This window comes from Mobula birostris, chromosome 26 (assembly GCF_030028105.1).
Source record: "Mobula birostris isolate sMobBir1 chromosome 26, sMobBir1.hap1, whole genome shotgun sequence".
NCBI classification, from domain to species: Eukaryota; Metazoa; Chordata; class Chondrichthyes; order Myliobatiformes; family Myliobatidae; genus Mobula; species Mobula birostris.
In genome coordinates, this window is record NC_092395.1 from 2,001,106 (window position 1) to 2,018,089 (window position 16,984).

Genomic DNA, 16,984 nt, shown 5'->3' on the forward strand with positions numbered 1-16,984 from the left:
CTCTCTAAAATCCGTTTTCAGAACCTTTTTGCTTTTCCTTCCTCTGTCGTTGGTACCAATAAGTACCAAGACATCTGGCTGCTCTCCTTCCCCTACAGAATGCTGTGGACATGGTCTGAGACATCCCTGACCCTGGCACCTGGGAGGCAACATACCATTCAGGTGTCCCGTTTACTTCCACAGAATCTCCTGTCTGTTTCCCTCACTATTGAGTGCCCTATCACTATCGCGTCCTCTTCTCCCTCTTTCCCGGTCTGCACCAGGACCCATGCTCAGTGCCAGTAACTCAGTCTTTGTGGCGTTCCCCTGGGAGGTCATCCCCCACAACAGAATCCAAAACTGTATACTGTAATTATTATTGAGGGGAATGGCCACAGGGGTGCTCTGCACTAACTGCCTATTCACATTTCCATTTCTCCTGAAAGTCACCCAGCTACTCTCCTCCTACAACTTCGGGGTGACTACTTCCCTGTAACTCTGATTGATTATTTCCTCACTCTCCGGTACAAGCCGAAGGTCATCCAGCTGCTGCTCCAGATCCCTAACACGGTCTTCAAGGAGCTGCGGCTGGATTACATAGTTCCCTGAGAGACTCTGGGTCACCCAGAACTCCAGCATCTGGCATGGAGAATACACAACAGCCATTTACTACACGAAGTACAGGAAGAGTAAAAAAAGGAACATTAACAGAAACTTACACAGAGCCAACGCCTCTTTCGAGCCGAAGCTCCTTTGAGCCAAAGCCTGACACTTCTGCTCTCACCATTGGCCTACTCCCAACAACGGCCGACCTGCTTGTCCCTTCTCTACTTTTAAACAAGCGTCACCAACCCGTGAGAAACCTCATCACTGTGGCCTGCTGCTGCCACAGATTGGGCCACTGTACATATCTAAACTTTCCTTAAATATCATAGAGTTCTATAGCACAGGAACAGGCCATTTGGCCCACCTAGTCTGTGTCATATTCTGCCTAGTCCTATTAACCCACATCTAGACTATAGCCCTCCATACCCCTCCCATCCATGAACTTATCCAAACTTCTCTTAGAAGTTGCAATTGAATCCACATCCACCATTTACGCTGGCATATCGTTCCACGCTCTTACCACCCTCTGAGTGAAGAAGATCCTCATTATGTTCTCTTAAATATTTCACCTTTCATCCTTAATCGCTTCTAGTCTCTGGTTCTAGTCTCACACAACCTCAGTGGAAAAAGCCTGTTTTCATTTACCCTATCTACACCTCTCATAATTTGGTAGACCTCTATCAAATCTCCTCTCATTCTCCTACACTCCAGGGAATAAAGTTTTAACCTATTCAACCTTTCCATATAGCTCAGGTCTGCAAGTCCTGGCAACATCCTTGTAAATTTTCTCTGCATTCTTTCAGTCTTATGTACATCTGTTCTGTAGGTCTCTGCTCACCTGTTTATTTATTTGTCTTTATTTTATTTATAGATATATCACAGGAAAGGCCCTTCCGGCCAATGACCCACCTTTTTAACCCTAGCCTCATCACAGGACAATTTACAATGACCAATTAACCTACTAACCAGTACATCTTTGGACTGTGAGAGGAAACCAGAGCACCCAGAGGAAACCCAGGCAGTCATGGGAGGATATACAAATTCCTTAGAGATGAAGCCAGAATTGAACATGAACTCCAATGGCCTGAACCGTAATAATGTCCAGTTAACTGCTATGCTACCACTGTTGTGGTGGGGAGCTGAACACTGGTGCTGCTGTGCTATGCAGACCACAAAATGAAGCTGGTGGCAACAACGCTGATTATGGAATTACAGAAATGTTGTAGAGATAGTGTGGTTTACCCATATCTTCCAGGAAAGGAAATCTGACATTTTTATTTGGATACTGGCATGATTCATACAAAGGGTCACAAATTTAAGGTTGCAAACACAAGGAAACCTGCAGATGCTAGAAATTTAAGCTACACACACAAAAAATGCTGGTGAATGCAGCAGGCCAGGCAGCATCTCTAGGAAGAGGTACAGTCGACGTTTCGGGCCAAGACCCTTCGTCAGGACTAACTGAAAGAAGAGCTAGTAAGAGATTTGAAAGTGGGAGAGGGAGGGGGAGATCCAAAATGATAGGAGAAGACAGGAGGGGGAGGGATGGAGCTAAGAGCTGGAAAGTTGATTGGCAAAAGGGATATGAGGCTGGAGAAGAGAGAGGATCATGGGACGGGAGGCCTAGGGAGAAAGAAAGGGGGAGGGGAGAAAAGCCCAGAGGATGGGCAAAGAGTTATAGTGAGAGGGACAGAGGGAGAAAAAGGAGAAAGGGGGGGGGGGGGGAAAAGAGAATAAATAAATAAATAAATACATAAATAAGGGATGGGGTACGAAGGGGAGGTGAGTCGGCTGGGGTGATATATTGCGTCCGGTGCTCCTGATGCGGCCAATTATATTGGTGAGACCTGACACAGGCTGGGAGACCGTTTTTGCTGAACACCTACACTCTGTCCGTCAGAGAAAGCAGGATCTCCCAGTGGCCACAATTTTAATTCCACGTTCCATTCCCATTTTGATATGTCTATCCACGGCCTCCTCTACTGTAAAGATGAAGCCACACTCAGGTTGGAGGAACAACACCTTATATTCCATCTGGGTAGCCTCCAACCTGATGGCATGAACATTGACTTCTCTAACTTCCACTAATGCCCCACCTCCCCCTCGTACCCCATCCGTTATTTATTTAATTATTATTTTTTATTTTTCTTTCTTTTTTTCACCTTTCTTTTTTTCTCCCTCTGTCCCTCTCACTATAACTCCTTGCCCATCCTCTGGGCTTCCCCCATGCCCCTTTCTTTCTCCCTAGGCCTCCCATCCCATGATCCTCTCCCTTCTCCAGCCTCGTATCCTTTTTGCCAATCAACTTCCCAGCTCTTAGCTCCAACCCTCCCCTCCCCCTGTCAAATCTCTTCCTATCTCTTCTTTCAGTTAATCCTGACGAAGGGTCTCGGCCCGAAACGTCGATTGTACCTCTTCTTAGAGATGCTGCCTGGCCTGCTGCGTTCACCAGCACTTTTTGTGTGTGTTGCACAAATTTAAGGTGTTCATTTGTCACCTTCTCTGTGTTAAAAAATACATCCCCCACGTTTCCTTTGAGCTATTCCTCTTTCATCTGAGATATACACCCTTAAGCAAATATCATAAACACATGAGATTCTGCAGATGCTGGAAATCCAGAGCAACACACACAAAAAGCTGGAGGAACTCATCAGCTCAGGCAGCATCTAGGGAGAGGAATAAATAGTCGACATTTCAGGCTGAGACCCTTCATCAGGACTGGAAAGAAAGGGGACAAAAGCCAGAATAAGGAGGTGATTTATTTTATCCTTAAATACAATAAAAATAAAAAGATAAAAAGCAAATTTCTTTTAGCTCGATCTGAAAGTACAACATCCTTGAAGGAAGGAGTATGTTTTTCAGCTTCAAGTTTCAGCACAAGGGTGTTTTGAGAGGAAAGTACACCGAGCAGCCAGATCTGTCACCGCTGGCGTGAGTCGATGGTTTGCAGATGCATCAGTCCTAGGTACACTTACCACAAATTCACAGTCACAATGCGGATGGTAGAAAACATTGTAAATGGGCCTGGTCAAAGCAGCAGCAGAATTAATTTAGTAGCTGCAAAGTGACACAACAAGGTTTCTTTGTTGAAAAGGTGTTAAGAGTTAGAAGAGAAGCATTGGGCAGCACAGTAGCACATTAGTTTATGGTGCTAGTCATCCACCTGAGTTTAATTCCCACTGTTATTGTAAGGAGTTTCTACGTTCTGACCATGGGGTTTCATCCGGGTGCTCCGGTTTCCTCCCACAGTCCAAAGATGCACCAGTTAGGAGCTAAAGCCATTGTAAATTGTCCTCTGATAGGGTGGGGTGAAATAGCTATATAAGACCTTGGTCAGACCCCAATTGGAATACTGTGCTCAGTTCTGGTCACCTCACAACAGGAAGGATGTGGATACTATAGAGACAGTGCAGAGGAGATTTACAAGAATGTTGTCTGGATTGGAGGGGCGTTCCTTATGAGAATAGGTTGAATGAACTCGGCCTTTTCTCCTTGGAGTGACGGAGGATGAGAGGTGACCAGATAGAGGTGTATAAGATAATGAGTGGCATCGATTGTGTGGATAGTCAGAGGCTTTTCCCCAGGGCTGAAATCGCTAACACGAGGGGGCATAGTCTTTAGGTGCCTGGAAATAGGTACCGAGGGGATGTCAGGGGTGAGTTTTTCCACACAAAGAGTGGTGGGTGTGTGGAATGCACTGCCAGCGGCGGTGGTGGAAATGGATAGAATCGGGTCTTTAAAGAGCCTCTTAGATAGGTACATGGAGCATAGAAAAATAGAGGGCTATGTGGTAGGGAAATTCTAGGCAGTATCTTTCTTTTTCAATATTTTTATTAATTTCTACATAGAAGAATACACAGTCCAAGAAAATACATATTATAAAACAAAAGAAAAAATATAATAATACCAGATGCATTACATTGAATCATATTAACAAACTCCTTACCCTATATTCATATAGATTAGACTAATTCGTATGTTAGAATATGAACAATTTTATATTTAAAAAAATCTATACCCACTACCAAAGTCGAAGCTGTTTGGTAAAGAAAAAAAAGAAAAAAAAACCTCATCAGATAATAAAATATGCTATTAACCAGCTTCTGTACTTTAATGGGAAATCAAAGATTATGAAAATAATTTAAAAATGGCCTCCACAATTTTTGAAAATCTTGGTTAGATTCAGAAATTGAACAACTATCTTTTCTAAATTTAGGCATGCCATAACATCCTGTAACCACTGAGCATGGTTGGAAGGAACAGCATCTTTCCATTTAAACAAAAGCGCCCTCCTAGCCGTAAGAGGGATAAAAGCCAGAATGTGCAGATCAGATGTCTTCTAGATGATATCTTTCCTTCCAACAATACCAAATAGGGCAGTCAAAGGATTAGGCTTAAAATTTACTTTAAAGAGTACAGAAAAAGTTTGGAATACTTCCTTCCAATATTTTTCAAGACTTGGGCATCTCCAAAACATATGAATAAATGAAGCTTCTCCATTGTTACACCTATCACAGTAGGGAGATATATCCCTATAAAAACGAGATAACTTATCTTTGGTCACATAAGCCCTATGGACCACTTTAAATTGTAGGATGAAATGACGAGCACATAACGATGAAGTATTAACCAATTAAAAAATTTCATTCCAAGTTTCTTCAGAAATTGAGGTCTGTAAATCTCGTTCTCAAAGATTTTTGATTTTGTCTAAAGAATCATTTCTCATTCCCATAAACATATCATAAATATTGGATATTGAACCATTATAAAAAGATTTCACATTAAGAATTTCATCTAATAAGTTCTTATCAGGACTATTAGGAAATGTATATAATTGAGATCGCAGAAAATCTCTAATTTGTAGGTACCGAGAAAAATGGGTTTTTGGTAAACTATATCTAGTTGACAGCTGTTCGAATGAAGAAAGACTTCCTCCAACAAACAGATCCTGGAAACATGTAATGCCCAATCCATCCCATTGTTTAAAAACACTAGGCAGTATCTAGAGTAGGATCTAGAGTAGGTTGCATGGTCGGCACAACATTGTGGGCCGAAGGGCCTGTAATGTACCGTAGATTTTGATATTCTATGTTTTATATTGTAAATAGGAGGGTTGCTGGTTGGTGCAACTTGTTGGGCTGAAGGGCCTGTTCTGCACTGTGCCTTTAAATAAATAAATAAAGCAAGAGGCTGCACAAATAACAATCAGCAGGTCGAACAGTGAGAGTGAGATGCTGGGTTGACACCCTGCGACAGGTGATAAGGTTTAAATTCACTTACCGCTCCTTGATAAATTTCAACTTCTCTGTCTGTGAAGTAAGGCATCTGTTTGAAGGGGTTGACGGAAATGAGCACTGTTCCAATGTAAGTCTGAGGAACGGGTTAAGGCATTTTACTGGATAAGAATGGAATCCAACATTCCCGGCTGTAGCTTCAGTGGGAGGAAGGAATTTCCCATGAAAATGGCGGAGAGTTTCTTGGCTGCTCTGCAACCCTGATGCTTGCAGCAATTCACGCCAGGAGAGCAGGGTTTGCTGCTGTGAATTCATGTACCAAGTCACAGAAATAAGCCCTTGCTCCACCAAATACTGTACTGTGCACCTGTAAAACATTCTGAAATGTTTTCAAAATAAAATGAAAAGTTTCTAAGTATCAGACATTTTACTATAAAGAGCAGTAAACAGTAAAACACTAAATCAAATTAATATTTGGTGTGACCACCTGCCTTTAAACCTGCATCAGTTCTCTTAGGTACATGGTCGTGCAGTTTTATAAGAAAATCAGCTGGTAGGTTGTTCCAAGCATCGTGGAGAACTTGGCACAGTTCTTCCGCAGACTTTGGCCATCTCGTTTGCTTCTGCCCCTCCAGGTAATCCCAGCCAGCCTTGATGATGTTGCGATCAGGGCTCTGTGGTGCACAGCTCCAACACCATATACAGGTTTGCTGATGACACCACTGCTGTGGCCTGTATCAAAAGCAGTGATGTATCAGCATACAGGAGGGAGTTTGAAATGTGGCTGAGTGGTGTCATAACAACAACCTTTCACTTAATGTCAATAAGACCAAGGAATGATTGTAGACTTCAGGAGAGGGAAACCAGAGGTCCATAAGCCAGTAATCATTGGAGGATCAGAGGTGGAGGGGGTCAGTACCTTTACATTCCTGGGTGTCACTATCTCATGGGACCTATCCTGGACCCATCATATAAATGTAATTGCAAAGAAAGCACGACAACACCTCTACTTCTTCAGGAAGTCTGCAGAGATTCAGCATGACATCAAAAACCTTGGCACACTTCTTTAAATCTGTGGTGGAAAGTGTGCTGTCTGGCTGCATTATGGCCTGAAATGGGAACACCAGTGCATTTGATTGGAAAATCCGACAAAAGATAGTGGATTTGGCCTAGGACATCACGGGTAAAACCCTCCCAACCATTCAGCACATCAACGTGAAACATTGCCGTATAAAAGCAGCATCCATTATCAAATATCTTCACCACCTAGGCCAAGCCTTTTTCTCACTGCTGCCATCAGGTAGAAGGTACAGGTGCCTCAGACCGCACACCATCAAGTTCAAGAACTACTCCTCAACCATCAGGTTCTTGAACAAAAAGCTATAACTACACTATTTCTACATCTGGTGTTCCCACAACTGATGATCTCACTTTAAGGACTCTTTATCTTGTTATTTATTGCATTTGCTCAGTTTGTTGTTCATTGATCCTGTTTACAGTTACTGTTCTATAGATTTACTAGGTATGCCCGCAGGAACAGAATCTCAGAGTTGTATGTAGTGACATGTATGTACTCTGATAATATATTTTACCTTCAGCTTTGAACTTTGAACTTAGAACCGAAACAAGAATGCCTAGACCTTTGCACAGTGCCGTACATGCCAGTCCTGCAGTACCCTTCCTCACTCATCCCATTTACGAGAACCTGCTCCAGAGTGTTCTGTGCCTTCAGAATTCAGGATTAAATCCATAATGCATATCGCTGTATATTTTGATGTACATGGGAAAAATAAGGATAATCTTTTTAATTAAAAAAAGTACTTCTTCATTGTTCATAGACTCTTTGTATGACCACACCTCAGGCAATGCGTCCTGGGTTCCAAATACCCTCTGGGTGACAAAATCCCTCCTCAGACCTTCTCTAAGTCTTTCACTCTGTGCTTCTAGTTCTATGTACCTCAGCTCTAAGGAAAACGTTCGTACTATCTACCTCCCTTAATGTTTTATGCACCCCTATTGCGTCCCTTGTTCCCCCCCCCCCCCACCCTGCACTATCAGTCCCTCTGCTTCAGGAAGAAGAGACCCAGACCTTTCCAGTCTCTCCTCAGAAGTGAGACACCCTGGTGAATCTCCTCTGCACCCTTTCCAGCACTAACATATCCTTCCTGCTCAAAGTAAATTTATTAACAAAGTACATATACAGTATGTCACCACATACAACCCTGAGTCTATTTTCTTGTGGGCATTCACAGTAAATACAAAGAAACACCTTGTGTTGGGTGACAAGATTTCTTTCATACCTCAAAATAAACTTCATTCATGATGAAAAGAATATTTATAAGAACTAACTGTGCAGCGGTTTTTCGTTCTTACATTCATAGTGCTACGTAGTGTTCTATTGCTTTCCTAAAAACCAACAGGACGGTTGCCACTCATGTGGCTCCCTGGGGTGGTACTCTGCCACAATCATTGTGGGACTTCCTCATCCAACATGGCCCCTCCTTCTCCAGTGCCTCATATTGCGGTGGTTGCACCGAGCATCAGTGATTCCCTCAGCATGTCCTCCTGCGGCCTGGAGCGCGTCATTCGACAGCATTCCTCCACGGACATCTCGATGAGCTGGCAGACCAACAGGTTTCGGGCAGACCAAAGATCGTCTTTCACCAAACTGGTGACCTGCCAGCGTTAACTGATACCTCTCTCTTTGTGCGGCCCTGAGAACAGTCCAGAGACTGGAGCATCCTCTGTCACTCAGCTACCCGGGATGAACCGAGACGTGGGCCCCTGCCTACCTGGGAAAGTACAGTCTCCCTGTGCTGGACACGTTCAGGGAGATACACTCCTGACTTCTCTATATCAGTGTCCTGCACGCTAGGCTCAGATGATGTGGTTCCAATCCTGAAAACCTTCGTTTTTATGTAATACATCTGGTTTTTATAACAGTTTTGTCCCCGGATTATTGACCAGGATTACTGGTACTTACAAAGCAGACACAAATGTGATTACTAAAGGCCAATGTTTGCAAGCTAATGAGATGAGGGGAAGTGCTTTACTCCTCACCCATCACCCATTTACTGATCTGTGTGGTGCCCAAGTCGAGAAGCTGCTGAAAAGCCTGGGGTTTCAGCCAAAGCAGAAAGTTGGGAATAGAATCTCCAGGGATTCTTAGGAAAAGGAGGCATTGAAATTCTTCCCTTCCTGAGCAGTGGTGGGTGTATCTGGCCACTACTGGCTGGTACATCCTCTTCCCTGATGCTTGCTTAACTCCTCCTCTGTGTATCTGTCTATTTATCTACTTATTCAAAGTCAAAGCAAATTTATTATCGAAGAAAGTGCATCATTATAGACAACACTGAGATTCATTTTCTTGCAGGCATTCACAGGAAAACAAAGAAACAGAAAAGAGTTTATGAAAAATTATACATAAACAAAAAATGACAACCAATGTACAAAAGTCAGATTGTGCAAATTTAAATAAATTATAAATAATACTGAGGACATGAGTTGTCGCGTCCTTGAAAGCAAGTCAGTAGCAAGTGGAATCACAGAGATAAAATTAGAGATTCAGCACAATAATTGGCCCTTCCGGCCCAATGAAGTCACGCTACCCATTTGCACCCATGTGACCAATCAAGTTACTAACACATATGTCTTTGGAATGTGGAGGAAACTGGGGCTCCCAGAGGAAACGCACACAGTCATGGGGAAAATATACAAACTCCTTGCAGACAGTGGTGGGAATTGAACCCAGGTCACTGGTGCAGTGAAAACCACATTACCGTGCTACTTCAACAACATCCCCCACTGGGAGAAAGTACTAATAGACTCCTTCTCTCCCTCTTACAATGTGCTGTTCTACTGTAGTCCACAAGGCATCCAGCAGAAACGTTTATAATTGTTTATCCCTATAAATAAAGACAAAGAAATATCCACAGCATCAATTCAGACAAAATACTTGCCCTCACATCAGATATGTGTCATATTGTTGCAATGTACAAAGACTGGTCATTTCAAACATGGCAAAGAATGATCAAGTAAACAGCAAGCAGCTAACTTGTTTCAAAAGACAATGGGAGGTGGGAGAGAGAAGTTCCAGTCTTCTACTCATATAGAAAGAAACAAACTGAATTTATAGACACAAGAGCTTCTGCAGATGAGTGGATTTACTGAAATAATAATACAAATGACTCAAAAAACTTTTGAAATGAAGTCACTGTTTTAATTTTTGGAGAAGATAGGTCTGTTGTAAGCCTCACCGTACAGGTTGATGGATAAATATTGATCGGTCTGCTGTTCTTCAAGGTAATTTTGCAGGGGCAAATGCATTAGCTAAAGGCCAGCAACGCTCCATCAACACTCACTGAATGGGAACCATGGAAAACATCAACACACACAAAAGTTAGGAGGTTACCAGGAAAGTGGATAAAGGGAAAGCAGTGGATGTTGCCTACATGGACTTCAGTAAGGCCTTTGACAAAGTCCCGCATGGGTGGTTAGTTAGGAAGATTCAGTCGCTAGGTATACATGGAGAGGTGGTAAATTGGATTAGACATTGGCTCAATGGAAGAAGCCAAAGAATGGTAGTGGAGGATTGCTTCTCAGAGTGGAGGCCTGTGACTAGTGGTGTGCCACAGGGATCAGTGCTGGGTCCATTGTTATTTGTCATCTTTATCAATGATCTGGATAATAATGTGGTGAATTGGATCAACAAATTTGCTGTTGATACAAAGATTGGAGGTGTAGTGGACAGTGAGGACGGTTTTCAAAGCTTGCAGAGGGATTTGGACCAGCTGGAAAAATGGACTGAAAAATGGCAGATGGAGTTTAATACAGACTAGTGTGAGGTATTGCACGTTGGAAGGACAAATCAAGGTAGAACATACAAAGTAAGTGGTAAGGCACTGAGGAGTGCCGTAGAACAGAGGGATCTGGGAATACAGATACAACATTCCCTAAAAGTGGCATCACAGGTAGACAGGGTTGTAAAGAGAGCTTTTGGTACATTGGCCTTTATAAGTCAAAGTATTGAGTATAAGAGTTGGAATGTTATGGTGAGGTTGTATAAGGCATTGGTGAGGCTGAATTTGGAGTATTGTGTACAGTTTTGGTCACCAAGTTACAGGAAGGATATTAATAAGGTTGAAAGAGTGCAGAGAAGGTTTACAAGGATGTTGCCGGGATTTGAGAAACTGAGTTACAGAGAAAGGTTGAATAGGTTAGGACTTTATTCCCTGGAGTGTAGAAGAATGAGGGGAGATTTGATAGAGGTATATAAAATTATGATGGGTGTAGATAGAGTGAATGCAAGCAAGCTTTTTCCACTGAGGATAGGGGAGGAAAAAACCAGAGGACATGGGTTAAGGGTGAAGGGGGAAAAGTTTAAAGGGATCGCTGGGGGGGGGCTTCTTCACACAGAGAGTGGTGGGAGTGTGGAATGAGCTGCCAGATGAAGTGGTAAAAAAAAAACTTGGACAGGTACATGGATGAGAGGGGTATGGAGAGATATGGTCCAGGTGCAGGTCAGTGGGACTAGGCAGAAAGATGGTTCGGCACAGCCAAGGAGGGCCAAAAGGCCTGCTTCTGTGCTGTAATGTTCTATGGTTCTATGGTTCTCATGCTGGAGGAACTTGGCAGGTCAGGCAGCAGTTATGGGAAGGAATAAAGAGTTGCGTTTCTGGCCGACACCCTTCATCAGGACCATGTATCAAATGGAACGTGTATCAAATTTCTGGAATGAAGCTTGAATGTGTAACTTTCTGCCTGAGGGACACTCTGTATGGAGAGCCATCACTCAAACACCATCTATGTATAAATTTAGTGATGACACAACTGCTGTCGGCAGAATCTCAGATTGACAAGGAGATGTACAGGAATGATGTAATTCGGCTGCTTGAGTGGTGTCACCACAACAATCCTGCACTTAACATCAGTAAGATCCAAGGAACTGCTTGTGGACAAGAAAAGGGAACACACACCAGTCCTCATCAAAAAGGTCAGTAGTAGAAAAGGCGAGCAGTTTCAAGTTCCTGGACATCAGCATCTCTGAAGATCTATCCTGGGCCCAGTATATTCATGCAATCAGGAAGAAGGCATGCCAGCAGCTATACTTCATTAGAAATTTGAACAGATTAGGAATGTCACCAAAGACTCCAGCAAATTTCCACAAATGTACCATGGTTGCATCACCCCCTGGTATGGAGGGGCCACTGCACAGGAACAGAAAACGGTGCAGGGGGATGTAATCTCATCCAGTCCCATCATGGGCACCAACAGCAGCATCTAGGACATCTTCAAAAGCCAAAGCCTCAAGAAGGTGGCATTCCTCAGGAAGGACATGCAGGACATGCTCCCTTATCGTTACTACCATTGGGGAGGAGGTATAGGAGCCTGAAGACACATACTCAATGATTTAGGAACAGTCATCAGATTTCTGAATGGTCCATGAACCCATGTATACTACATTGCTAATTTTCTCTCTTTTTGGACTATTTATTTTTATGTATTCTGATTGCAATTTATAGTTTTTTTTAAATGTATAGCACTGTACTATCACTGCAAAACGACAAACTTCACCTGGTTCTGATTCTGAAGAACGGCCCTGAGCAAGGGCTGCTGTGCTGAACATTTAGTGATTGCTGGAGCAAGGTGCAGGAAAACTGACTTCTTGGACAGTACGTAACTCTCTCTCACTGCCGCTTTCTTGTGCCTTCAGCTGTGAAATGGAACTGAAATCTGCATCTGCTGCGACACAAGGACAGGCATTGGTAACGTCTCTGAGATTTAGATTGTGGTGCACTTTTAGCCAGCTAAGGCTCAGAGAAAGGCACTCAATTCACAGCGAAATGCCTTTTCTGTGCACGAGGGCTAGTCAGCAGCACAGAGAAGCGCAGGAAGCGGAATCACACTGAATACGCAACAAGTTCTCGAAAGGCAAGTTGCAAAGCTTTCCTGAGGACGTTGCAACATTGGATATTGACAAACGCAACATCTCTGTGCTGCTGTACCACATCTCAGCGAGACGACCGTAACACCATAAGGCATACAGTAAGAGCAGAAGTAAGTCACTTGGCCATCGAATCTGCTCTGCCATTCCACCATGGCTGATCTATTACCCTTCTCAACCCCATTCTCTTGCCTTCTCCCTGTAAACTTAGTGACCTTTTCATGTTACTCCTTGACAAGATGGCTGAGAATTGTCCGTTTGAGATGCAGCAATAGCAATCTCTGATAGCTCACTTGAGGGGTTACACCACCAGTCTGTATTAGGCCATCAGCTGTACACAGTGAACCTTGTAGATAGGAAGGAAATGGGTTTGACCTCTTACATAAGCTGAGTTAGCTAAACTAATCTGAAGCAGGTACAAAGTCATCTCAACTGAGTTATTCTTTGTTTGCAGTGGATGAGCACGACTTCTTCTGTGCCTCGTCATACAACTCGCTCTTCATGGAGTAATACCGAACTGCTTCCCCGGCCATTGGATCTCACCGTTAATCTCATCCGCCCAGTCTCACAAGCTAGGACAGGCACGTCCCTATCTCACCGGGGCACGAGGCCTGTCAGCTACCCTCACCTGGTTTAGCCCGGCTGTCGAAGCAGTGTACTGGGGTGTGGCCGCCGTCACGTGCAAACAGCTACTTGGAGTGACAGGTGAGAGCTGGGTGTCTGGTGGGGACCAAAGTTGTCCAGGGAGGGGAGCACCTCTGGTGAAGCTGCTTGTCGTATCCATTCTGGGCAGCTCACTCACAAAGCATTAGGCGTATCGTATAATACAGGGCACACTGTCTGTTTCAGGACTCTGGTTCAATGTGCTGCGGACAGGTTTATAAACTCTCACATCATCCAGCAGATGGCAACAACACTGAGTACTCCCTTGTCCCACCTCGCTTGCCAGTCCTTCCAATCCATCACCACCTGCTCTCCCAGCAGCGACACCGATGCTAGTCGGCAATGAACTTCTGATCACCTCTGGTACCTACAGAAGGTTCGTGTTATGGACAGACCATTCTGAACCAGCCTAAAGCCAGATCTAGTGAAAACTCCAAGGGATGCCTGGAAAAATGTTTCCTATTGGTGTTTATAGTCTGTTCCCCGGACACTGAATATCTGATGTTGCAGTGCAGACCTTTTTACTTGCTGAGAGAGTTTACATCGGTTGTTATAGCAGCTGTTTACATACCACCGCAGGCTAACGCTAAGCTAGCTATGTAGAAGTTACGTCACTCCATTAGCCAGTGTCTATCAGCACAACCAGACAGCATTGTTATAGCAGCTGGGGACTTCAATCATACCAACTTGAAGTCTGTTTTACCTAAATTCCATCAGTATGTGAGCTTCCCAACAAGGGAAAAGAACACCTTGGATCAAGTCTACTGCAATCTTCCTCATGCATATAAAGACAGCTATGCCACATTTGGGACTCTCAGACCATCTGCCTCTGTCCCTGACCCCGGCATATAAACCACTCAGCTGTAGACAAAGACCATATATGAAGACAGTCAAAGTACGGACTAAGGAGGCTACCTCTGCCCTACAAGACTACTTCGATAACACAGACTGGGAAGTTTTTGATGAAGGGGGAGATCTGGAAGGGCACACATCAGCTGTTCTTTCATATATAAACTTTTGTGCGGAGAAAATCATGGACACAAAGTCTGTTAAGGTGTTCCCCAACCAAAAATCTTAGTTCAATAGCATGGTGAGGATCTTGCTAAGAACACGGGATGCTGCTTTTAAATCTGGGGATCTACAGGCCTATGGGCAGGCAGGAAGAGCCCTGAGAAGCGGCATCAGAGGCCAAGCGCAGATAGAAACAGCGTATAGAGGAGCACTTTACCAATAACAACTCCAGATGTATGTGGCAGGGGATAAAGACTTTTACCGGCTACAAGGACAGCTATACGGTCACAAACTCCTCAGATAGGACACTGCCAGACACTCTAAACCAGTTCTTTTCTCGCTTTGACAGTCAGAATGGAGAAGTTAGCACCCAGTCAGCACTAACAAAGAAGGATGACCCTATACAATTACACAAACACCAGGTCAGATCCACCTGCACGGAGTCAATGCGAGGAAAGCAGCCGGCCCAGATGGAGTCACCGGAAGGATTCTTAACGACTGGGCAGATCAACTAGCGGGAGTATTTACTACCATCTTCAACCTCTCGCTACTACAGTCTGTAGTCCCCCACCTGCCTTAAGTCAGCCACAATAATACCCCTACTAAAGAAAAGTACAGTGAACTGCCTTAATGACTATCGCCCAGTTGCTCTAACTCCTATCATCATGAAATGTTTTGAGAGACTCATACTGTCTTATACTAAGTCTGCCATACCTGCTGACCTTGATAAATACCAGTTTGCGTATTGTGCAAACAGATCGACAGAGGATGCAGTCATCACAGCTCTCCACACAGCCCTTACAAACTTGGATCAGGATAACACCTATGTAAGAATGCTGTTTGTGGACTACAGCTCAGCTTTTAATACAGTCATCCCCGACAAACTGGTGCAGAAATTGAGCAACCTGGGCCTTGGCAGTTCACTGTGCTCATGGATACTGGATTTTCAGAGTAATAGACCCCAAAGTGTCAGGATGGGAGAACGCACATCATCTACTCTCATCCTGAACACCGGTACACCACAGGGGTGTGTTCTCAGCCCCATCCTCTATTCTCTTTTCACCCATGACTGCTCTACCATTCACTCCACCAACACCATTGTCAAATTTGCTGACGATACCACCCTAATAGGTATCATATCAGACTGTGATGAGACAGCATTTGACGGAATGGTGTTGTCATAATAACCTGGACTTGAGCATCACAAAAACCAAGGAGCTGATAGTAGACTTCAGGAAATCAAAGTGTGTCAAGCACTCTGCTCTGCACATATACGGGAAAGAGGTGGACAGAGTAGAGAGTTTCAAGTTCCTCGGTGTCCACATCTCGGTTGACCTCACCTGGACTGCCCATATCTCTTATCAGGTGGGGAAGGCCCAACAGAGGGCTCTACTTCCTAAGGAAGCTAAAGCACACTCTCCTCCCTCATCACCTGCTGATCAACTTCTATCGGACAACTATAGAGAGCCTCCTGACGTATTGCTGTGCAGTGTGGTTAGCCAGCTGCACAGAACAGAACAGGAAGGACTTGCAGCAGGTGGTGAGGGTAGCAGAGCGGGTTATTGGCACAACATTACCCTCCCTCAGAGACATTTATACTGGCAGACTTCAAAAGAAGGCTACTTGTATTTCAAAGGATCCCACTCATCCTGGACATCACCTGTTTTCCCCTCTACCTTCTGGGAAGAGATACAGAGCATTAAGGATGAAAACAAAGAGACTCAAGCAGTGAAATGTATAACACCCACTTCCCTTCTCCTGCCCCCCTCCTAAGACGGCGGCAGCTAAATGCATCACACTTCCAGGAATGGCAGGTGTGCAATAGTCCTACCCCCCCCCATCCATATATTATTAATTTTGGACTGCACTCCTGAGGTTTTAGAGTTTATTTTATGTATATATTCTTTGTCATGCTGCAAAAGATTGAGCTTCTAAACTGTGTTTCATTGCTCCACAACAATGACAATAAAGATATTCTTCTAGTCATAGTTATAGTCATAGTCATACTTTATTGATCCCGGGGGAAATTGGTTTTCGTTACAGTTGACCATAAATAATTAAATAGTAATAAAACCATAAATAATTAAATAGTAATATGTAAATTATGCCAGGAAATAAGTCCAGGATCAGTCTATTGGCTCAGGGTGTCTGACCCTCCAAGGGAGGAGTTGTAAAGTTTGATGGCCACAGGAAAGAATGACTTCCTATGATGCTCTATGTTGCATCTCGGTGGAATGAGTTCCTGGCTGAATGTACTCCTGTGCCCAACCAGTACATTATGTAGTAGATGATTGCCGTTTGTAATTGGCAGAGACTTGTGGCAGTGAGTGGGTCAAAGACGGAAGGAACTTGTGGCAGTGTATGGGTCAAATATGGAAGGAAAGAGACTGCCTTCTTGCAAGGAAGTCTGTAGAAGTTGGTGCTAATGTTACGGCGGCTGGGGGAAGTCAGGATTTTTGTGCGTCTGTGATAAGAAAATGCCACATCTTCCTTCCCATTCTTGGTCAAGTGCTTGTTGCTGCCACCCAGGCTCCTTTGTTGTGAAGGA

The 16,984-nt window shown here is 44.0% G+C and overlaps 1 protein-coding gene across 1 annotated transcript in view; it reads right to left on the reverse strand.

Annotated features, from left to right (window-relative positions):
* myo1f (myosin IF) overlaps positions 1-16,984 on the reverse strand; it is a 163,802-nt gene that overhangs the window by 100,992 nt on the left and 45,826 nt on the right. The window contains exon 3 of the mRNA XM_072244607.1: positions 5,866-5,955. Within this exon, the coding sequence (XP_072100708.1) occupies positions 5,866-5,955 (90 nt within the window). The remainder of the gene's footprint in view (positions 1-5,865; positions 5,956-16,984) is intronic.